This window comes from Euphorbia lathyris, chromosome 10 (assembly GCF_963576675.1).
Source record: "Euphorbia lathyris chromosome 10, ddEupLath1.1, whole genome shotgun sequence".
NCBI lineage: Eukaryota > Viridiplantae > Streptophyta > Magnoliopsida > Malpighiales > Euphorbiaceae > Euphorbia > Euphorbia lathyris.
Genome location: NC_088919.1, coordinates 64,849,521 through 64,875,332, shown reverse-complemented (window position 1 = coordinate 64,875,332; position 25,812 = coordinate 64,849,521). Strand labels below are relative to the sequence as shown.

Sequence of the window (25,812 nt, the reverse complement as noted above, 5' to 3'; positions counted from 1 at the left end):
AGGCAGGGGTTACGATGATTTTCTAACCTTTAACTGTGGTCTCCAAATAGTCAGAGTCATCTGCATCAACATGTAGATTCGAGTAGAATTCCCGTACTAACCTGGGATAGGTTGTTCCTGAAAGAGAGAAGAGACCTTTCCACTTGTTCTTCTCGATCCATTCACAGAATGGTTTCTCAGACGAGACAAAGCTTGGAGAAAACCATCGGCATCTTAGAACCTCCAGATTGGCAATCTTTTTGTGAACCTTAATCATGGTTCTTTTCACTGGTTGTGAGGAACCGGCGAGGTCAGCCTGAGTGGGTTTGTTTGAGGTTTGAGTTTTAGGGGTTTTGTCTTTGCCGGAAGCCATTGTTGAAGGTTTTGAGGTTTTAAGGAGAGAGAGAAGTTCAATTGCAGGAGATTACAAGCGTAAAGAGTGAAGAGTGGGGATTCTTCCACTTTTTATATAGATTTACGGCGGCCCCTATTCATTAACTAGCCATTTTACCTAGGGATGTTCAACCGACAAAGATTCTGTCATTTATGACATCTTCGGCGCATGGGATTTGCCATTAATGTGCGTCTTTCCAAGGTTCCAGAGGTTACACGTGTAGGTTCATTTTACGCAAGTGGGTTTCTTTTTGATTTTTCTAGAATTCGAAGCATTTGTGATGTTGAGTCCCCGTGTTTTGTCTATCTCGAAATAACTCAGCATACGTTTGGGCACTCAGTGTGTGCTTCTACTCAGCATAGGATGAAGACTCAATATGTCTATCTACTCAGTATAGGGTATTTACTCAACATTTGTATCTACTCAGTATAACCACTCAATGTTTATGTCTATTTAGCATTAGGCTATTTTTCTATTTTTAAACTTAAATAGAGAGTAGATATTTATGGCATTTGCACATTCATTCAAATTTCCACTCAGTATAGCAATCATTCAATCATACAGAATTATTTAGAGTGGATTTGACATACCAATGGCTTCCCTCAGTATATTGAATTATTCTCGTGCTAAGGGCTTAGTGAAGATATCCGCAAGCTGATCATTTGTTGGCACATAGGTCAGCTTGATCTCATCTTTTAGTACATGGTCTCTGATGAAGTGATGCCTTATGCTAACATGCTTCATCCTGCTGTGTTGGACTGGATTCTTAGATAGATCAATGGCACTTTTGTTGTCGCATTTGATCTCTATTGTCTTTGTTTTGACTCCGTAATCCTCAAGCTGTTGCTTTATCCATAGGACTTGTGCAACACAGCTTCCAGCAGCCACGTACTCAGCTTCAGTTGTAGACAGAGCTACGGATGATTGCTTCTTGCTGAACCAAGATACTAGACAGCTTCCAAGGAAATGACATCCTCCCGAAGTACTCTTCCGTTCTAGCTTATCTCGTCCATAGTCAGCATCAGTATATCCAATGAGTGTGAAGTCATTTGAGGTTGGATACCATAGACCTGAATCAACTGAGCTTTGCAAGTATCTAAAAATTCTTTTCACAGCCGTTAGATGAGATTCCCTGGGGTCAGCTTGATATCTAGCACAACAGCATACTGAGTATTGAATATCCGGTCTACTAGCAGTGAGATAGAGTAAAGAACCTATCATACCTCGATAGAGTTTACTATCAACTGACTTACTCTTCTCATCCTTGCATAGGACAGTATCAGTACCCATGGGGGTTGATATTGGTTTGCAATCTACCATGCTGAATTTCTTCAACATTTCCTTGGTGTACTTAGACTGACTTATAAAGATGTCATTCTTACCTTGCTTGATTTGAAGTCCAAGGAAGAAGTTGAGTTCACCCATCATTGACATTTCAAACTCAGTTTGCATCTGTTGGCTAAATTCTTTGCACAAAGATTCGTCAGTAGCACCAAATATTATATCATCTACATATATCTGTGCCAGTAGGGTATGTTTACCCTTTTTCTTAATAAACAAGGTTGTGTCAGCTTTTCCCCTGACATAGTTCCTGGTCAGCAAGAAGTTGGTCAACCTCTCATACCAAGCTCTTGGAGCTTGCTTTAGGCCGTACAAGGCCTTTTTGAGTTTATAAACGTGGTTTGGAAACTTTGGATCTTCAAACCCAGGAGGTTGATTAACATATACCTCTTCGTTTATAAAACCATTAAGAAACGCACTTTTTACATCCATTTGGTATAGTTTAAAATTCATGTAACTGGCATAGGCACACAATATACGTATAGCTTCTAATCTAGCAACAGGAGCAAATGTTTCTCCATAGTCTATACCCTTTTGCTGACTATAGCCTTGGGCTACAAGTCGAGCTTTGTTTCTAATCACATTTCCATGCTCATCTAGCTTATTTCTAAAGACCCACTTGGTTCCTATGGGCTTTTGATTCCTAGGTTTAGGTACTAAATTCCATACCTCATTTTTAGTGAATTGGTCAAGTTCCTCTTGCATAGCATTGATCCAATACTCGTCTTGCTCAGCATCGGCAAGGTTCTTTGGCTCATATATTGAGACGAATGCAACATTGCTGAGGTATTTTCTAAGCTGATCTCTGGTCATTAATTTGTTGTTGGCGGCATCAAGAATGGCCTGTTCTGTATGTCCTCTTGGGATCTTTATTTCCTTGGGCAGTGTTGAGTCGTTTGGAAGAGGTGTTTCTACAATCTCTACAGGAATAGATTGGTCAGCAAATGATATTTCAATTTCTTGCTTACCTTGGGTCAGCTCCTGTATAGATGACTCAGAGGCTTCTGGTTGAGCAGCGGAAGCTGAGCCTGGTTCATCTTCTTCAGGCTGAGCTGACTTACCTGTAGGGTCAGTTTCATCGAACTCAACATGTACAGACTCTTCTACAACCTGAGTTCTTTTATTAAATACTCTATATGCTTTACTGTTTGTTGAGTACCCTAAAAAGATCGCCTCGTGAGCTTTAGCATCAAATTTAGCAAGGTTGTCTTTTGTATTGAGTATAAAACATTTACACCCAAAGGCACGAAAGTATCCAATGTTGGGCTTTCGACCTTTCCAAAGTTCATATAGGGTTTTCTTAAGTATAGGTCTAACTAGAGCCCTATTCAGTATGTAACATGCCGTGTGAACAGCTTCACCCCAGAAGTACTTTGGAAGCCTATTTTCACTCAGCATTGTCCTAGCTATTTCGACAATAGTTCTATTTTTCCTTTCAACAACCCCATTTTGTTGAGGTGTTCTAGGAGCGGAGAAATTGTGGTCAATACCACTAATTTCACAAAATTCATCAAACTATTGGTTTTTGAATTCTCCACCATTGTCGCTTCTAATGTGAGCTACTCTTAGGTCTTTGTCATTTTCAAGCTTTTTAATCAGTGTGGTGAACATCTCAAAAGTTTCATCCTTGCAGCTCAGCAAGATGATCCAAGTGTACCGAGAGAAATCATCTACAATAACCAAGGAAAATTTCTTACCTCCCAAGCTGAGTGGCTGGATAGGTCCGAAAAGATCCAAGTGTAGTAATTCCAATGGTCTTTTGGTTGAGACAATATTTTTACTATGAAATGACTTTTTAGTTTGTTTGCCTTGCTGACAAGCTTTACACAGTTGATCTTTTTCAAACTTTAATTTGGGTAATCCCTCAACTAACTGCTTTCTAGCTAATTTGGCAAGAAGGTCCATGCTGACATGCCCAAGTCTTCTATGCCATAGCCAGGAGTTGTCCTCTTTAGACACTAAGCATATGTTTTTAGAAAACTGTTTTTCTAAGTTTAACATGTATACATTTTCTACACGAGGGGCAGTTAAAATTAATTCATTTGTATTTCCCTCGAGTATTTGACACTTAGTATCATCAAATACAACCTTTCTGCCGCTCTTGCAAAGCTGAGCTACACTCAGCAGATTGTATTTGAGACCTTTAACTAAGGAGACAGACTCAATAGTTGGGTTACCTCCGATAGTACCTGAGCCGACTATCTTACCCTTCTTGTTGTCTCCAAAACTTACACTTCCACCTCGTTTAAGCTCTAGTGTGATGAACTGAGTTTCATCACCTGTCATATGCCTTGAGCATGCGCTGTTTATATACCATAGTTTTGACTTCTCAACGCATGTCAAGCTGACCTACAGTTTAAACTATTCATTTTTAGGTACCCAATCCCTTTTGGGTCCTTTCTTGTTAGTATAAACAGGTGCAAAATCATATTTTAACTTGTGACGGCATACTTTTATGGTGTGGCCTGGCTTACCATAGAAATCACAAAAAGGTACCCTTTGTGGGTTGAACTGAGTATGGTCAGCATTATTGTGTTGGGCATGCCAACATACTTTTGTGGTATGGCCTTTTCTTCCGCAGAAGTCACATTGGACAATTCGCTTGTTGTGCCAACACACATCCTTTGTGTGCCCCCTTTTTCCACAACACTCACATTGAGTAAATTGCTTATGCTGGCCAGTATTTGCATACTCAGCATGGGGTTTATTTCTATTTGAGCCCTTCCCTTGACTCTGAACATTGTGATATCCTTTCTAAGTTTCTTTGACTCAGATTGAACCTCCGTGACAAACTTATGTAAGATTTGCATGTTGGTATGCAAGTCAGAGTTGTTCTGGAGAAGATATCGGAGGTCACTCAGTTTGACCTCTTCAATCTCATCACAGCGCCTGCTGAGTGCCTTAATCTTTTTGTTACACTTCTTAGTTAGTGTATATAAGTCACTCAGGGCATTTACCATTTCATTTCTAAGCAAAAGTAAGGATGTTACCTCATTGTTGTTTTTCTCATGCTCGGAATCTTCAGAGAGGTCAGCTTGCTCAGATTGGGATTGGTCAGCTCCATCATCTGTCATGAAACATATGTTGGCTGTTTCATTTTGCTCAGCTTCGGATGATGTTGACACATCACTGTCACTCCATGTGGCTACCATAGCCTTTTTGCTTCCCTTCTTCTCCTTTTTGAGGTTGGGACAGCTTGACTTGATGTGCCTAGTTTGATGACACTCAAAGCATGTGACAGACTTTGAGCTGTCCTTTTTGTACTTGTCACTTGACTCGGCTTTATACTTGTCATTTCTTCTAAATGACCTTTTGCCGTTTCTATCATTCCTTCTGAACAGCTTCTTCATTTTTCTGGTGAACATGGCTATTTCCTCATCATCAGTTGACTCAGCTTCAGTCGAGTCAGCTTTCATGACAAGTGACTTTTGTTTCTTATCTTCTGATTTTTCTTTCTCTTTGGCTTCAAAGTTTTTCATAGAGATTTCATGGGTCAGCAGGGATCCGATCAGCTCATCATATTTATAGGTAGTCAAGTCTTGAGCTTCTTCTACGGCTGTTTTCTTTGTTTGCCAACTCTTAGGCAGACTTCTCAGAATTTTCTTCACCTGTTCCTCTTCAGTGAAGATCTTTCAAAGCCTTTTTAGCTCATTTATAATATTTGTGAACCTTGCATTCATTTATGAGATGTCTTCATTCTCATTCATTTCAAACAGCTCGTAGAGTCTCATATGTTGATTGACTTTAGACTCCTTAACTTTGCTTGTGCCTTCATAGGTTACTTCAAGCTTCTTCCAAATCTCCTGTGCTGACTCGCAACCTGAAATCTTATTGTATTCTGCAGCATCTAACGCACAGTGAAGCATGTTTATAGCTGAAGCATTATTTTGTAATTTTCTGAGGTCATCCTCTGTCCACTCAGCCTCACTTTTAACGATTTTCTCATCGTTAACAGTTTTGTATGGCACATGTGGACCTTGAACAATTACAAGCCATGCACTCATGTTTGTGGCTTGAATAAATTTTTTCATCCTATTCTTCCAGAATGTATAATTTGACCCAAAGAATAGGGGAGGTCTAGTGATTGATAGTCCCTCAGGGAGTATCTGTGTTGTTTGGTTTCCTGGAAGGAACCGAGTGCTATTCTCACCCATTTTTAGGGATCAGCTCAAGATTGTTAAATCTTTGAGTAGTGAGCTTAGGCTCTGATACCACTTATTGGTCCCTGGTAATTAGTTCCAAGGGGGGGTTAGGAACTAATATAACTTTTTCGTGTTTTAATTAAGCTGACTGGAAGTTATTTTGAGGGTTTATTAACTCAGATTTTGGTCAGCTTGGTGAGATATGTTTCAAGACAGCTTTAGTCAGATGTTGACTAGAGTTGTTTTCTCTTGAGTTAAGAATTGACACTCTTGGAGGTAAGCTTCTAACTCAGTACCACTTATTTACTCAAGGTCAGCTTAGACAATTTATATGCTGAGTAAATATAGCAAACAACACATACAATATAAGAGAGAGTTCAGAGATTACTCAGTATCACTTATCCTGATTCGGCCTCTCTGCCTACGTCCAGTCCCCAGAGTCCTCCGGGCTTTTTGAATCCAATACTGAGCTCTTTAATAGTAGAGCACAAATCAATTACAAGACATTTGAATATGCAAGAGTACCTTCCTCTATTCATCTACTCAACTCCTACTAAGTGCTACAACCCAGCACCTAGATTTCTCTACCACTGAATGCTTACAACCAAACACTCAGCTTAACACTCTCAATATTCCTATTGATCACAGACTTGTTCTTTTTATGCTAAAGAACACTTTAGATGATTATACAACAATCAATCTAGCATTTACACAGAGAATAGAAAGGTGGGTGTAAGATCTGTTTGTATTTGAGTGCTTTCAAGATTTTCTTTCTTTGTATTTTTCTCTTGATGCTTCAGTGTGTTATCCAAGGTTCTTCATTGTCCTTTTATAGAAGGAAATCGCAGATTTGGATCCTTTGAGTTGTTGTTACCGTTTACACCAAAACGGCTCTTTTGGGGAACAATTTCTGGCCAGCTTCAGACTGCTCCGCCATTCCCTTTCTCTGTTTTCTTCAGGCGTCAGATTTGTCTTCTTGCGTCTGGTTTGTCTGTTTGTGCCAGTTGTCTTTTACCAATAATCCAATGACCCATGACTCTTGGAATTAGTCTTTTATGTGTCTTCGAGGTTCTTATTATTGGTGCAGAAGATTTGCAGACTTTGTCCTTTAGTGAACGGATCCTTCATGCTGTCCTGACAGTCATTCAGTTTTCTTCGTAATCTTCGGATGTTCAACTTCCAAGCTGAGTTCATTCTTGGTCAGCTCCGTTCTGTGTAACCGCTTCTGAAGAAATCTTTAACTTTAGTCAGCTTCCTTTTGCTTCTAAGTTCTACTCCACTCCGCTTACATTCTGTCATGCTGAGTTCCGTTCTACTCAGCTTTGCTTGTGCTGACTTTTGTCCTGTTTTTACCTTATATATATTTTGCACTCAATATTGAACAAACACATTAGTACAATTAAATCAAAGCATTTAAATTTAATTGCCTCTTAATCATGAATGATTTTGTCAAATCAAAATCTTGTGGAAAGGTGTTTCAACAAAGCCGACTCTTGATCTTGATCTCGATCATGTTGAGGTTATGCTTGGAGCTATGGTTTAACGCGGATGGATGTTGTCACAACCGTGGGAGCCATTTTATCTAGCTTCGAATATCTTGTCTCCGCATCCTTCAACATTTTGCTAACATAATAGATGGAGAACTGCTGACCTTCTTCTTCTTGAATAACCACGGTGCACATAGCTTTATCCATGACAGATTGATACAAATGCAGGTCTCCCCTTCAGATTGGTCTGCTCATTAAGGGTGGTTCTGCTAGGAATTGTTTTATACATTGATATGCTTGTTGACAATCTTTCTAGTACGATGATCCGCCCGTTCAACCTCTGGATCTTTCTCACCCATAGTGGGGCTTTCATTTAGGCGCTCTTTTCACCCTTTTCCTCGCATGGCTTTTATTTAGGCGCTCTTTTCACCTTTTTCCTCGTAGGGCTTTTTACTTTATCTGGATTTGCTCTAACTCCTTTTTTGCTAATGACATAGTCAAGGAATTTTTCTGAAGCGACTATGAATATACACTTCTCTAGATTGAGCTTTATTTTTCATGTTAGTGTTTGACACTGGTTGCATTATTAGCAATTCCCTTGTACCTGTGGGTTAGCACTGAAAGAACTCCAGAAGTGGGGCATACCCTGTCCATTATTAAAAGATTATGGTAAGGCATAAAAGCTATATTCACTTACCTTGGGGATCAGTGGCTTGATCCACGGAACATACTTCATAGCAAAAGACTGTTTGCATTGACCTTGTTGGCAAATATCATGTATAATGCAATGTCTTTTTATGGAATTTTTAGTTCATCTTGGAATCAACTTAATAATTCCTTCACGTTGGTCCCTGACTCTAGAATGAGCTTAGTCAAAGGATAAAACCGAGTAAATATTATATATCAAACAAATTCATAATAGAATTTTAATCGTGCTTGTTTTAATAATAATATCACGTATAACGGTCATAACCATAAAGATTGCTACTGCACATGAATATCATAATGAATTCTTAATAAATAAACGTAATGAGAATGGTTTAAGAATAATGTCCTTTTGTATTTCTATGCGCATTAATATCCAAGATAGCATATTTATTTTAAACATCATAAAAGTTATGACATTCGATATTGGGTAAGATATCTTACATAGTTGCTATTTACTTGCAATCAATATTGTGCATCCATACATTAATGACATTCAGAGATCATTAAAGCCTCATTTGAATGAGGTGTAATTAAAGAAAGGTAAGTGATGATTTAATAATATAGTTATATATAAAATTACTCTTATATCATTTCATTTGTACGAATAAAATAAAAGAGAAAGGGTAATTTTGGAAGAAAAATACATGCACCGTGATTCTCCTCCAATTTGGAGTGTAAGGAAAATTACTCAAAATCCACTCCCACCTACCTTCACATACAATCCTCCAATCTTTAAGGAATTCTCATGTATATCCTAAGAATTTTGCATAAATTAATGTTCTGATCCGAAACCGACACTTGCACTATTTTGTAGTTAGCTCAAGACATGAAAGTTTTGTTTATCCAATTTGGTAATTCATCAGCTCATAATGGCCTTAATAGTTAGGGACAATTACAGCATAATTACAAATAGACTCAATATTTTCAAGTCTCTTGTGTTGGTGACAGAAATTCTAACAATGTCAAATAAACAGTTTTTATATGAATAGACACATCTTTGTAAAAAAGGGAATGAAATAACTGTTTGACAAAACAATATACAAAAATATGAATTTCTGATATTAAAAGTACTATATAGGAGAAAAGCCATATATAGATGGTGAATTGTACAAGGAAAAACCAAATATGATTTTTTTTGTAATTTCTTCTAATAGTTATATGCATGTTCATCCAAAAGACCGACCAGATCTAAATCATTTGTAATTACATGAGCCCTTTTATGATATTTTAATATCAAATGACAAAATCACATTGAATGGATGATTTTTTTTTTTGTAAATCCCAAGATTACGGGTCTTATACATGCGTTTGTACTAATTCAATGATAATATCAATTACACTTGTCATGCATAAAAATATGAGGGCATAGTAAGCATGCAAGATTTAATGAAAGATTTGTGTCTATGACTTCATCTTTCACAGTTTATTAGATTTATCATAATAACATGTATCGATATTCATAGCACTTCATAAGGGTGAGAAATCTCAAATTTCTTTAATTAAAAATGGAGCAAGAAAGGGTAGGAAACTTATCTTATTTATCATAAAACTCCAGATTTAATGTAGAAAACTCTTTCCCACCAATATATGGAGAAATGTATCTTTGGATAGATTTGTTGTACTGATTGAGCCAAAGTTTGAGATTGTGATTTCTATTCTATTGACTCCATTGTTTTGTTCTTTGTGAAACTCTATACAATCAAGATTTTGTGATCTTCTGTTTGTTAGAGATCCACCTTCACCGCACCAATTGATAACTTGTGGAAAAATCCTTGATCGGAGCACTTCCCTGTGAGGCGCCGTTGGGATCGGTCGGGGACACTCCGATGCCAAAGTCAGTAATATTTCTGAGAATAAACTGTAAGCACAAAAGTAGAGAATCCGTAAGTGTACCTTTGATCCTAGGAAGCTGGGGTATTTATATAGGTTTTTGTAACCTTCAGCATTAATGGGGAAGCAGGTGAAGAGTCGTGTCATTACTCGTCTTTAATTGCTATCAATTCTCCATTAATCACAGTATTTAGCATTGAAACCCTCAGAGTTGAGGTATTCGAATAGTCAAGTCTTTATTCCCCTTTAATGGCTATTAATTGTCATTTAATTGTATTTATTCCCATTCATGGATGGTAATAAAGGCGTCTTTTGGTATTCTTAGATCTGTCAAGGCGTATGTATGCTCTCCTTGAGAGCTATGATGGGTCTCCACTGCTCGCTCTCATCGGGCGTATCTCGTTATGGCGTATCTCGCCATGGTCCACGTGGGGTGGCATAATGCTAGAGACTCCTTCCTTTTTCTCATTATTTGCATATTCGCCCCTGCATTAATCCTGTATTAATTATCATTAATTACACATTAATCATGCATAAATATCTCTTTTAGAAGGAATAATGGTTTGCCATTATTTATATTAATTTTCCCTTATTCCTTATTCAAGAATAATTTGGGTTGTTATCAAAGTTATTGGCCCGAATTTTTTATTTCATCCAAAGGTTATTTTATGTTAGGATTCTAATAAGCCTAGATCTAACGGTATAGTGGTTAAATTTATTTGGTTATTCAGAATCAAATATGAACACTAACGTTTAGTAAAGAAAATTTCTAGAGAGCTTTTAATATACCACAATATTCATTTGACCGCACTCAGATGAACATCTATTGAAGCATGCATGAATTGAAATACCTTATTAACCGCAAAGGAGATGTCCAGACGTACACTACTGGAAAAATCGTCATTAGTAATCTCTATATGTAACACGTACTTGTGTGGACATAGTCTGGTCAAATCAAGTTGATTGGATTGGACTATTTGTAAGGGGCTTGATTAAGACCGTTACACATACTATTATTCATAATCAAGTTGATTAAGACCGTTTTTCATAAGCCGGTTACAAATCACCATATTTAGCACGCAGTAAATACATATTTAGAAAATTGAAATTTATATTTCATTCGTTGCGAGCTCAATTTCTACAATTGAAATCTATCATATCAAAAAATTAAAGGCAATCAATCATATAATATAAGATAACTTATTATGATACTCTTTTAATGACAACTTTTTATTTTTTTATTAATATGAAATGATTCATACATTGATAATACTGTATTTTATAATAAGATATATATAATAAGGGGTTAATAATTCAAGTGTCCGTTTCGGTATCTAACGATGCAGAAACTTTACAAACACAAATATTGTGGACACATTCACAAGAAGGACAAAGGCATTTGCTAGGACCTACGCAATCAACATCAGTGCTACAACCCAAAGAAATTATCGGTCCTCTCGCCACTTCATAACCACCTTCTACCTCTTTCGGACCTGTATTCACGTATAATTTTTTTTTATTATAGTATAAAACGAGTATATATATATATATATATATATAAATTAAATTTCGATAACTATGTACTAGTAAAATAGAGTAGCAAACTTACATGAAGAAGCAATGAGGAATGCAGCAACTAAGAAAATCACCGTCATTGAAGATTTGTTTGCCATCTGATTGTTATTATATTCAAAGTAAAAATTATTTGATTTTCAACTTTCTTTGAAATTTTGGTGTTACATATTGTTATATTTATAGGTAAAATGTGTGGGATTTATTATTTTAAATTTGGAAGGGAAAATCCTTCTTGTTATTTATTTAGAAGGTAAAATCCTCAATTTCATTAAAAAAAATCCTCACTATTAAATTCTTTTGGTATGGAAATCCAAAAAAAAAATGATAGGAAAAAACTCAATTTGGATTTAAATGTATTACTATATGAAGTTAAATTTTTCATTTTGAATTTTCCAATACCAATCTATCCACTGTAATAATGTTAGGTGAATATTTTAATTTGATTTTTCATCAATAAACCATCCACTTGAACAATTTAGATTGCTAGAAAATAAAAATTCAATTACAAATCAAACTATTTATTGAGGGTATGTTTGAAAATAATTATTGAAAAAATGACATAAAATTCAAATTAAATTAAAAGTATTTGAAACTAAAAGCTACTTTCTGGTCAAAACCATTTTAAAAATATAATTTTTTTTTGTAGATTAAATAGTAAGGCCTTCTTATTTTATCTACTATTTGCCATTACAGTTTGATGTTTGCTGTTGGAAAAAACTGCTTTTCTAAAAAGCAGTGATTTTTTGTTTTTGTAAAATATTATTTTTCAGGTATAACCAAACACCTAAAACTCTCCATTTTGAAATGAAAATGCATAGGGGTGAGCAAAAAGTCCGATAACCAATGACCAAACCGATAACCGAACCGAAATTCTTGTTTGGTTTGGTTATTTTAATGATTTGGTTTGATTCGATTGTCAAATTTTCCTTGTTCGATATTCGGTTATCGGTTTGGTTATTCCGGAAAAAATATTGGTTTAACCGAAAACCGAACTAAATATATATTTAAATAAACATAATATAATTTTACTTATTTATTTGTTTTTACTTTGATTTGTACAAGAAATCCCAAAATTTTAGTTTTAAACATTATTGAATTAATTTGTAATATAAAAGGTATTTGGTTAATTGAATTTGAAATTGCAAATTCAAAATTAATGAAGCTCAAATTTCATAATTTATAACCTTTTAAATATTTAAATTAAAAATATAAAAATTTCGGTTATTTGGTTGGTAACCACCGAACCAAAAAATTTCAATTCGGTTAACTTCGGTTATTTTAGTTATTTGGTACGGTTCGGTTTTTTAAATTATACAAAATTCGGTTCGGTTAACCGATAATTCAGTTCGGTTATAACCGAACCCATGCTCACCCCTAAAAATGCAAACAATAATATAAAAAGCAGCAACCAAATACCTCTTAAAAAAACTTTGAAAAACATAGAGATAAGTTTCGAGACATTAAGTTTTTAGAGTGTGTTCTAGTTTCGAGACGTAATATCTAGCAGAATCGTTAACTATGAGAAATTGTTAAGTGCAATATCCTTAATGGTTGTTATAATTGACATTGTGAAACTAATTTATTATGGTTATCAAGAAGTTGAAAATTCCTTTATATCTAAATAATGAATATATTTATTGAAATTCAACTTAAAAATTCTTTCTAGAAGGGTTTTTTTTTATTCCTTTGGTACTATTTAAATATATTTTAATATGTATTTTATATCAACATTTGCCATGCGAAGTCTTATAAAACTCATAACGTGAACCAATACAATAATAATTCACATATATATAAATGAAGTCATGCCTCTAATTAATCAACCAATACAATAATAATTCACATATATATAAATTGATGTCAAACAATATTTTCATTGATAATGACACATATATAAATTATAAGAATAGAAATTAGTTAGGCAAAAAGCATAATTATAAGCCCCTAAACTTTACCCGTTTTAAGAATCAAGCTCCTGATCATTTATTTTTCCACATTTAACTTCTGATCATTGATTTTATTATGGATTTAGCCTTTATTTAACTTTTCCATCGAGTTGAGGAGATGAGAAGATCAATTTGGCGATTCTAATAATGAAAATCACAAAATGGGAGAGGAGAAAATCGAGTTTAGAAGAATATACTGGAAATTAATTTCTATAATTTTGTTTTAATTTTTAATTTTTTTATAATATATTAAGGGCATAACACTCATTTCATCCCCTTAAACTAAAATTTCAAAATCAATTAGTATATTAAACTAATAAAATTATCAATTAGGTCTCTAGACTAAGCAAAAATCAATAATTGGGTCTTCTTTCTATCCTAAAATAAGAAATTGTGACTACTACATGTACTAATAATTTCTGTGTTGGCTCAAAATGGTTTGAGAAAAAGGTTTGAAACGATTCAATCGTGTAAGTATCGATGAGTATTCAATTGATGATTTTTGTATAGAATGGAACTCAGTTGATGATTTTTTTTCTTAATTCAAGTACTTAATTGATGATTTTAATAGTTTAAGGTCCTAATTACTATGAAGCTTTAGTTTGAGGAGACAAATGAGGGTTATGTTAACCCATATAATTAATCTATTGATTAATTATCTTATTGTGTTAACCTATACAATCAATCTATTGATTAAATATCTTATTGTTTAAATTATCTCTTTATATTACTTTATAACTTCATATACACTTATTGTTTACTAATGATTTTATCATTTGTTATCAGTTAATTAGTATAGGGATGTTATTGTAATTATGTAAACAATCCATTTTGATGTAAGGATTGTCTTTATAAATAGAGGACCTAGAATTATATTATTCTTTAAGTTTTCAGCTTTACCTTTTCCTTCTTTGTATCAAGGAACAATATGAAGAGTCTTTTACGAACTTCATCTTCTTCTTCAACAATGTTGTAATTTCAGTTCAAATTAAGTACAATACATGATCTCTTTCTTCAAAGCATGTATGTTAAGATGGTATCAGAGCATTTCTCCTTATTTCCGCACTAATCTCGTTAATATCGATCATTGATCGATTCAAGATTCTTCTTATTATCGCATTGTGATTTCTATCTTTCTTCTTCCGATCTCTGGGTGTTTTGATTTCTTCTGGTTCTCTTCTATCTTTCACCTAAATCGCGATCTCCTTTCTTGATTTTTTTTCTTACTTTTTCCGATTCACTACCATGGTGAACCGAATTGATGAATCCAGTCCGTTTTTCATCCATTCTAGCGAGAATCCATCTCTCATTCTCGTTACCCCGCCTCTTTCTGGAACTAATGATTATCACTCATGGAGCCAGAACATGAAGATGGCCTTATTATCCAAGAACAAGCTTGATTTTGTGGACGGTACGATCGAAGCACCGGCGAGTAATTCAACGCAGTTCGTCACCTGGAAGAGATGCAATAATCTTGTTCTTTCTTGGATTGTTAGGTCTCTATCAGCATCAATTGCCCAAAATGTACTATGGATGGGAGATGCAAGACGCGTTTGGGTTAATTTGAAGGAAAGATTTGCCTAATCCGACGTTTTCCGCTTAGCAGCGCTCCAGGGAGAGATTTACACTTTGAAGCAAGGTAACAAGTCTGTTTCGGATTATTTTACTCGATTGAAAATGCTATGGGATGAATATATATCAATCAGAGATATTCCTGAGTGTGTTTATGAAGGTTGTGTGTGCAACGCACTGGCTATTGTTAGAAAGAACAGAGATGCAGATCAAGTGGTTTGTTTCCTAAAAGGGTTGAATGATGCTTTTGCCACGGTTAGGTCTCAAATAATGGTAACCGACCCTATTCCTAACATCAATAAGGTTTTCTCCTTGATAGTTCAACATGAATGCCAAAATCAGGCTTCAGATGCAATCAACATAGGCTAGGATTTGCTGGCACTCATTCAGAACCCTAAGAACCAAACTCAGGAACTTCAAGAACTCATAGCTCTAGTGCAGAATTCAAAAGGCAACAGGAAGTTTGGGTCGAATGGTCAGAAATGCACTTACTGTGGTTTCAAGAACCATACTGTTGACAGCTGCTACAAAAAACATGGATATCCACCGGGATACAAGTTCAAGAACAAGGTTAACAGGGAAAATTTAGTGAGTACAGAAGATCAATATGAGAATAATTCAAATGGAATCTTGGGAGCAGCCCCAACTAGTGCCAATCCAGCAGTGAATCAACTTTCAAACGATCAAATTCAGCAGCTACTGAGGCTTCTTCCATCGTCGAGCAGCACATCGCACATTAATTGTGCCACTGCGTCTATTTGTCCTGTGACCAATGTCACTGAAGGTATGACTAATATTTCTATGCTTGTGAAAACACAGAAAGTTTCTTGGATAGTTGATACAGGGGCAAGTTGCCACATATCAAGTATAAAAGAAATATTCTCAGACTTGAGACCTGTGAACAATTGGAAAGTCCTATTGCCTAATAAGACTGAAATATACGCATCTCATATAGGAACTGTTAGATTCACAGAGGACTTCACTTTACATGATACACTCTTAGTGCCCAACTTTGCCTATAACCTTATATCTGTTTCCAGGCTAACAAACACATTGAACTGTGAAGTTAAATTCACTAATAATGAATGTCTTATACAGCATATACAGACGAGGAAGATGATTGGTTTAGCTAAGTCAAGCGATGGCCTTTATCAACTGCAAAGACCTTGCTTGAATGATGATTTTCTTTTCAATAAACATGTCGTCAATAATGTGAATGTTATGAATCATAGTTTTGCTAGCCAACCTTCTGATGTTGTTTTGAATGATGTTGATAGTCATGGCAGATACAATGATATTTTGATGTGGCATAATCATCTTGGACACATAGGACAGTCTAGTTTTAAACATGTGAATAAGCATATTGGCAACTTGAATGTTGGAGAAATTGTTTGTGACATATGTCATTTAGCCAGGCAAAAGAAACCTGCTTTTCCTATCAGTAAGTCTAAAACTAGTAGCTGTTTTGACATTATTCACATGGATATATGGGGTCCTACTCATACTGGAATTAATGGAAACAAGTACTTTCTTACTGTTGTTGATGATTTTTCTAGGTATACATGGATCTTTTTTGTTCAAGTCAAGTCTATCATTTCTGTCTTGGTTAAGCGTTTTGTCTCTTTGATTGAGACTCGGTTTAATAAAACCATTAGGATAATCAGAACTGATAATGGACTTGAGTTCAAACTTGATGATTTTTATGCTGACAAAGGGATCATACACCAAACTTGTTGTGTTGAGACGCCTCAATAGAACGGCCTTGTAGAAAGAAAACATCAACACATTCTGAACATAGCTAGGGCTCTTCAGTTTCAGAGTAAACTGCCCATTGGTTATTGGACTTACTTTGTTTCTCATGCGGTTTTTTTAATCAATAGATTGCCTTCTAAAGTCATCAATTTTGTTTCACCTTATGAGCTTCTAAATGGTAAAGTCCCTGACTACAATGATCTAAGATCATTTGGATGTCTCTGTTTTTCTTCCACTTTGCACAGAGATAGGAAGAAATTCGACGCTAGGGCCGAGAAGTGTATTTTTCTAGGATATCATTCTGGAACCAAAGGCTATAGGGTGCTCAATATTGATACTCATAAAGTTTTTATTACTAGAAATGTTGTCTTTTATGAAAAAAATTTCCCGTATAAAGAACCGGTCAGTAAAGATAATTATGACAATGTTGCTTCTAGCTATTAAGAAGCTCTTAACAGGGACACTGAGATTGAGCCTCCCCCTACTGATATGTTACCTAATCATAATATTAGGAAATCCAATAGGACGACCAAACAACCTGAATACCTAAGGGATTATCACTGTGCTATTGCACAGGGTCTTGCTACCACTATTATTGAAAGTAAGACTTACCACCCTTTGTCCAAAGTCATTTCGTATGATAAACTATCCCAGCCTCAAAAGGAATATTCCCTGGCTCTTATGACAAATCAGGAACCCAGAACTTACAAGCAGGCTGTTGCTCACCCCGAATGGCAGCAGGCTATGCAAGAAGAGCTGAGTGCTCTTGATAAAAATAAAACTTGGGAGATATGTTCTAAACCGTAGGGTAAAGAGGAAGTAGATTGTAAATGGACTTTTAGGATAAAAATGAAAAGTGATGGGACCATTGATAGGTATAAGGCTAGGTTAGTGGCTAAGGGGTTCACTCAACAGGAGGGGGTCGATTTTATTGACACTTTCTCACCGGTTGCTAAGTTAACCACTGTTAGAGTCCTTGTTGCTTGTGCTGCTATCAAAAGGTGGCACCTATAACAGCTAGATGTCAATAACGCTTTTTTACACGAGAATCTTGAGGAGGAAATTTACATGAAGTTACCTCCCGGTGTTATCACTGACGTCCCCAATCCTAGTTGTAGATTAACTAGATCGCTTTATGGGCTTAAACTGGCTAGTCGGCAATGGAACATAAAACTCACCACCGCCCTACAATCTATAGGTTTCATTAAGTCTTTGGCAGATCCTTCGCTGTTTATTAGAAAAAGAAATAATAATTCCATTGCTATTACAGTATACGTTGATGATCTGATTCTAGCTAGTGATAACCATAATGATATACGGGAAGTCAAAGTTTTTTAGATAAAGAATTTACCATTAAGGACCTAGGAAAACTCAAATATATCCTAGGTATTGAAGTTTCCAGGACTTCTAAAGGTATACACCTATGCCAAAGAAAGTACGTCCTGGACATGCTTGCCGAATTCGGTTTTTTAGAATGCAAGCCGTGTTCCACGCCCATGTCCATGAACAAAGTTGATTTTTCTCAATCACCTTTACTTGAAGATATTACCATGTACAGAAGACTTGTAGGGAAACTTCTATACCTCACCAATACTAGGCCTGATCTTAGTTATGTTGTGCAACAACTTTCGCAGAATCTTGATAAGCCTACTGAACTTCATTTAGCTGCTGCACATAGGGTTCTTAGGTACTTGAAAGGTAACCCTGCTCAAGGTATCATGCTTTATGCACGGAAACTAGGAAATCTGTCACTGGTTTTTGCACTTTCCTAGGAAAGTCTCTTATTTCCTGGAAATCAAAAAAGCAACAGACCATAAGTAAATCCTCGTCTGAAGCCGAGTATAGAGCAATGTCTCTTACTTGTGGCGAGGTTCAATGGCTTCAATACCTATTAAAAGACTTGCATATGCCTGAGTTACATTCTCCCACACTATATTGTGATAACGTATCCGCTATTCATATTGCTAAAAACAGTGTGTTTCATGAAAGAACGAAACACATTGAATTAGATTGTCATTACGTTAGACAGCAGGTGCAAGCTGGAAAGATTCACCTTCTTCCGGTTAGATCAAACGAACAATTAGCCGATTTCTTCACTAAACCTTTACACACTCCTGCTTTTAAATTTCAGTTGCAAAGACTAGGGGTTATTAATGTTCATCTTCCAGCTTGAGGGGGGATGTTAACCCATGTAATTAATCTATTGATTAATTATCTTATTGTGTTAACCTATACAATCAATCTATTGATTAAATATCTTATTGTTTAAATTATCTCTTTATATTACTTTATAACTTCATATACACTTATTGTTTACTAATGATTTTATCATTTGTTATCAGTTAATTAGTATAGGGATGTTATTGTAATTATGTAAACAATCCATTTTGATGTAAGGATTGTCTTTATAAATAGAGGACCTAGAAGTAGATTATTCTTTAAGTTTTCAGCTTTACCTTTTCCTTCTCTGTATCAAGGAACAATATGAAGAGTCTTTTACGAACTTCATCTTCTTCTTCAACAATGTTGTAATTTCAGTTCAAATTAAGTACAATACATGATCTCTTTCTTCAAAGCATGTATGTTAAGAGGTTATAGCTATATTTAATTCTTTCTTCCCCTAATTGGGTGTATTCATATATATATATATATATATATATATATATATATATATATATATATATATATATATATATATATATATATATATAATTCTAAATTCTGATCAAAAGGTATATATTCTAAATGGTAAATATACTACAAAAATAATAGACTTTAACAACACTTTTTAAAAGTGTCTCATGGGCTTCACTTCACTTAACTTATGAAAAGCCCATATTTAATTGATTGGAGTCTGAAACCCACTGGTAAGAATAGAAAAAGAAAAAGAAAACCCTAGTTCCACTTTTAAGCTATCTGATGGAGTTTCTAAGGTTTTTATATTAAAATTAAACAATTTGATTTGGTCTCATAAATAAAAAAATGTTTGAGGATAATGTTGAAAATACTAAAAAATAGGTGGGTTTTTAAAAAAAATAAAAGAAAGTGAAGGGACTTGTTAACTTCTTGCCAGTTATAAATGGAGCACATCCACAAAAACATGTTGAATCTTCAAAGTTTTTTTTGCATTCTTAGATGGAAAATGAGATTTTTGCTCCCATTATAACACCCTTCCAAAGGTATTCTTTCTTTTCTTTTCCCTAATTAATTGTGGAGAAAGGTATAAAAATAAATTTTGTAGTTTATCGATTTATAAATATAGTTTCTGTAGTTTAAAAGTTATAAAAAAAAAGAATTATGTGTTTTATAAAATTTATAGTTAAAGAATTTATGAGTTAATTTTTCGATCAAAACATATGCCATTTAGTTAATTTATAAGTCATATCTTGTAATTTGGACGATTTGCAAAGTGATCAGTCTTTTAATTTCTCTAAATCGCTCTCTTTTGAGATAAATAGATCAGAAAAATATTCAAAGCACGAAACTCATTTTTATAAATTTTTAAATCATGTGGATTGTTTTTGCAATTCAGTCAAATTGCAAGGTTTATTTTTTATACTTTTCATTTAATTGTATTATTACAACAAAATTATTAATTTTGAAAATTTGAACTGAGAGGATCCACCTAAAAGGGTGTCTAAGGAATCTCGAAACGAGAAATTCGGACAAACTATATAAAAAAAACTAGATTCTTTGCGATAAAGTAAATAATTAAATTGTTCGTCAAAACGTGGTTAACAATGCCAATCATAAATTAGTTTAGTAGCTTAATTGGTTAGTATCACGAAACTATTCGATCTAAAGGTTAAGCGCAAAATACAATATCATATTACAATACGTTGGAATTTCATCAATAAATGAAATTGTTACTGTTTGGTTTAAAAAGCTCGAAATTATTTTTTTTATTGTAATTAGTTCTTAGACGGCTAAACGAAAAGAAAAATCGTTACATGGGATAAATATATTCATTTTTTCGCTTCAAAAACAAAATTAATGTAATGTACTAATCAATTTAAATTGCTTAGTGTTAATTAGTTTCCTTGAATTTCAGGTTAGCAGGAAAAGTGGCAATTATAACCGGAGGAGCAAGCGGGATAGGAGCCAGCACGGTTCAACTTTTCCACGAAAATGGAGCCAAAGTTGTTATTGCCGATATTCAAGACACCCTTGGCCGAGCCCTTGCTAAGAAGCTCGGCCAGAATGCCATTTACATCCATTGCGATGTCAGCAAAGAAGAAGAAATCAGCAGTCTCGTAGACCAAACAGTCATCAAATACGGGAAACTAGACATTATGTACAACAATGCAGGTAGGACTGATAATTTTTTACACGGTTAATACGAGTCAATTGAATAAACTGAACTGAAATTACTGAACTAATATGATAAATTTTATATATAAATAATTATAATTATAATAAATAATGATCGAGCGTTCAAATCCTCATAACCCCATTTATTAATTGTTGAAATTACAACATATGCTAAGATGTGTTTGTATTGTACATGCTTCAAGGCATGTCATAGATAATAATGAAAATTATATTCTCTGTCCTTATCTCTCATTTCAAACTTTAGGGTTAATTTTAAATAAAACCCTGTGGTTTCACATTTTTTTGCAGATTAGTACTTATGGTTGACAAAAAAAATTCATTTGCCCAAATTTGGCCGATAACGACCTCAAAATGAAAGTTTTTAAGAACTAAATGGTATTTTAAACAACTTTAAATCTTCAACTTTTTAGATTTGAGATCATTTAGGTCTCCTTTTTAAGGAGAGAGAAAGTTAATGTTTAGAGAGAGAAAACTTTCAAAAATGATGATCTGGAAAATAAATAATGTGGTTCCACACTAAACGTGATACTGAACAACTTTAATTCTTGAAAATTTTCATTTGAAGGTCGTTATCGGCCAAATTTGGCAAAATAAAAATTTTGCAAACCACAAGTACCGATCTGCAAAATATGTGAAAATACAAAGTTTTATTTGAAATTAACCCTAAACTTTACAAACAGCGTTGACTTGTATGATATATTTATTACAATTGTTGTATTTATATTATATATAATCATATAAAAGTTAAAGTTAATTGCGTAACACGGTTATAACACAACTAAGGGTAGAACTACAGGGTTCACGGAGGTTCCGTCGACCCAAACTCCCAGAGAAAATAACGACAAGAGATTTACACACGGAAATTTTTGAAAATAAAACGCCCATCGGTAATTTCTTTATTTGCAACAGAATTAGCGACGGATTCTTCCGTCAATGATACTTGATCCCAAAATGATGTGTTTGTACTAATTTTTTGGTCCCATAACCGCCCGAATTTTGTTTCTGATTCCGCCAATCACAATAATCCAAATTTTCACTTCTAAATGTAGGAGTCATAGATCCCCCGTTCACAAGCTTCTTAGAGACCAAAAAATCAGATTTAGATCGATTAATAAGCATAAACTTGATTGGCGCAATTCTCGGAGCAAAACACGCGGCCAGAGTCATGATACCGCAACACAACGGCTGCATACTATTCACTTCAAGTGCATGTACTGTAATCGGAGGATTAGCGACTCAGACTTACGCAGTTACAAAACACGGAATTTGGGGACTAGCAAAAAGCTTAGCAACCGAATTATCCCAACACGGAATTAGAGTTAACTGCATTTCACCTTTCGCAATGGCAACGCCTATAGGTGGATTTGTATTCCCGGAAATCTTAAAACGTTTGTCAGAAATCGTTTTGAGCTCTACCGGTAATCTCAAGGGACACATTATGAGGCCAGAAGATGTTGCTAAAGCTGCACTTCATCTTGCTAGTGATGAAGCTAAGCATGTTAGTGGTCTTAATCTTGTAGTTGATGGAGGGTTTAGTGTTGTTAATCCTTCTTTGGTTAAAGTTATTGGCCCGGGGGTTAGAATTTTTTATTTCATCCAACGGTTAGCGAGATTGCAACGAACACCGTTAATTGTTATATTTGTGTTAATCTGTATGGTGCTTTTGCTTTCCGTAATAAGGTTTTATTGATACTCGTGTGTGTATGTATATATACATGTATAATTTCTTACCGTTTTTCTTTTTATTTAGAAACCTTTTCTATTGTAATATATGATTAAGAAGTATCATAATTATATACAACCCGAGAATATGACACGAACTCAACACAAAAATTGGGTTAGTGTTTTATTAAATAGGTTTTGAGTCGAATTCATTCATGTTGACACATAAATTACACGTGATATTGCAAAAACGATATGAATCCAATACAAAATGTGTAGTTTATGATTTTGTTATGTGTAGATATGAGATTAACTAAACTGTTGCATTCATTTCAGAAAGTATCACTAGTGAAAAAAATCTACATTAGCTATGACTTATTAGCAACGGCTATTGAAGCTTTCGTCACAAACGATAATATAATATAAGGTAAATAATTATAAAGTCCATCATATTATTATAAGGTCCTTAATTTTTTTTAATCAACTCTTTAGTCCTTCCATTTGTTTTTTAGATGAAAGTACAAAATTTCCCCTAGTTATATACATTAAAAAAAACTTATCTTTTAGTTTCAAATTTAATCTAAATAGTTTTAATGATGTTTTTGAAATATATACACTAAAATTGATATATACTTGTGTATACAAATCATTAAAAAAATATATTATTTATTCTCTTAAGATTTTATTTTATTTATTTAATATAATAGTTTAATACTAAATGAATTTTCGATGACTTAAAAAAATCAAATTTTATTTGTTGATTCATAAAATTTATTAGAGATAAATAATGATTACTTTTTATAATTTTATATAGTTTTACTTCTATTTTAATAATTTTTGAAATATTTTTCATTTATTTTTTTAGTCCATAAATTTTACGTTACTAAATTAAAGTTCTATAATTATATAAAACTTAATAAATTAATTACTTAATATAGGAGAGATTATAATTATGTAGAAAAAAGAGAAAAAAAACATAAAATAGGAAAAATATAATATGTTTATTATTAAAACATATATTAAAGGATAATTTTGGTATTTTTAAAGTTTCTTTAGTATAGTTTGACCATTGACTCAAACATAAGGACTAAGGAGTTGACGAAAATAAAAACTGAGGGACTACATAATTATTTGTAAAAATAGAGGGACTAACTAGTGTATTAGGTAAAAATATAGAGACCTTATAATTATTTACTCTATAATATATCACTTGCGACGCATAGTTGGAAAAATCGTCAAAAATAATAAATTATTGTTGTCATTTGCGACGTGTGTTATACAATATATGTATCATTTGCATTAATGTTGTGCGACGTAAATTATAAATGTCATTTGCGACATATTTTACTGTCACTACTTTATAATCCCAAGAAAGTTGTTTTTTTAATTTATTTTTAGGTTAATACTTCAACCACTCTTGAATTTGTCTCATTTTATCACTTAGTCTCATCTACTTAGTGACCAACCTATCAGCCTTCTCAACTAAAAAATTGTCATACATTTGGTCCATTTTCTATATACATGATATTGAATACACCTCTCATGGCACGTTCTTCATATTCCAAGATACATTTTACATTCATTCCAATACACTTTCTATATCATGATGTGAACTCTTCTTTGATTGCTTTGAAACAGATATAAAAAAAACCTAAGGGGCACGAAATGTTGCACTTGGTGAGTTGATGATGCTAATAAGATATACAAGATGAGTTGATGGGGCTAATCAATGTCATGCAGATACATAAAGAGGTACGGAATGTTACATTTATTAAGTTGAGTGGGCTTATATGTTGGGCACTAAATAAAATGGGCTACATGACAAAATGAGACAAGTGGCGGGATATTAAGCCTTTATTTTTTTGTCTATTGAATCTAGGACTGAGCATGGATCTTGGAAATTCTCGAACAGAACCAAATACCCAAATAAAAAAGATTCAGAATTGGATTAAACGTTGACTTTTTTGTGTAAGACCGAACCGAATTGTATCCTTGACTTAATTATGTACAATTCAGCGGATTTTCAAATTCTTAATATTACTAAGTAAATATGTTAGAGATTTGCAAGACCGAATATCCAAAAAAAAAAAATTAGAAATGAATTAGACCGTTGACTTTTTCTTTACAACTTAACTGAATCTGAATTATACTGTTAAGTTTAGTAAGGGTCTGTTTGTTTTACCTACTGTTTGTTGTTGATGTTTGATGTTTACTGTTACGGTTTACTGTTTGATGTTCCTGCTTGCTGTTGCTAGTTGCTGTTTGTTGTTTGCTGTTGGAAAAAGCTGCTTTTCCAAAAAGCAGAGATTCTCTGCTTTTATAAAAGCCTACTTTTCAGGTGTAAAAAGCAAACAGGATGTCATTAACCAAACACCTAATGCTGCTTTTCAATTGTAAAAGACAAACAGGAATGTCCCAAACATCTAAAACTCTTCATTTCGAACTGAAAAGGCAAACAGGAGTACGAAAATGAGCATCCAAACACCCCTAAATATAATTCTAAAAAGTTTGAAATCTACCGATTCGTACTCACCCTTATTGATTCCATGTATTTGGTTTTGGTTTTGGTTTTGGCCACAAATTAAAGTATGATCACTACAAGAAAAATGGTCTATTACGACACATTTTTAGCGACGCTTTTTAGTATGTGTCTTGATATTTTTAAATTTAGCCACACTTTTGTATTTATGTCAGTTTTACTATACTTAACGACATTTTTAATTATTTGAAGGCATTTTTAAAAAAAAATTAACTACGCTTTTAAGAAATGTGTCGATATTTTTTTATATTAAAGACGGTTTAGAAGTTGCATTATGAGAAAATGCCTTGATAGTTTTTATTTGAATATATTTTTATTCTTTTATCCTCATACCTAAAAATTCAACCATACTTTTTAATTTTGTGACGCCTTTTATAATCACTTACTGACACTTTGAATTTTTTGTTGGCATTTTTAAAAATTTAGCTACACATTTAGAAAAAAAAGTGTTGGTATTTTTTTAATTTATTGAAAGTTTAGGTTTTGAAACGTATAAAAAGTGTCCTAATATTTTTTTAGTAGAAGACACTTTCTAGTTTTGTCCCCATAATTA

At 33.8% G+C, this 25,812-nt stretch overlaps 1 protein-coding gene across 1 annotated transcript; it reads left to right on the top strand.

Annotated features, from left to right (window-relative positions):
• Nucleotides 1–19,842: 19,842 nt before the first annotated feature.
• Nucleotides 19,843–22,748, top strand: LOC136208199 (tropinone reductase-like 1). The gene is made up of 3 exons (XM_065999001.1): nucleotides 19,843–19,905; nucleotides 20,778–21,034; nucleotides 22,108–22,748. Exons 1-3 carry the CDS (start codon nucleotides 19,862–19,864, stop codon nucleotides 22,746–22,748), a joined length of 942 nt encoding a protein of 313 aa, XP_065855073.1. The 5' UTR covers nucleotides 19,843–19,861.
• The last annotated feature ends 3,064 nt before the right edge of the window (nucleotides 22,749–25,812 follow it).

Bases quoted from the DNA above. Each gene is read 5' to 3' on its own strand.
- LOC136208199 (XM_065999001.1), top strand. From the start codon at position 19,862: ATGGAAAATGAGATTTTTGCTCCCATTATAACACCCTTCCAAAG. The intron at 19,906-20,777 runs GTATTCTTTCTT...CTTGAATTTCAG, and splicing joins ATTATAACACCCTTCCAAAG to GTTAGCAGGAAAAGTGGCAA. The intron at 21,035-22,107 runs GTAGGACTGATA...TTCTAAATGTAG, and splicing joins CATTATGTACAACAATGCAG to GAGTCATAGATCCCCCGTTC.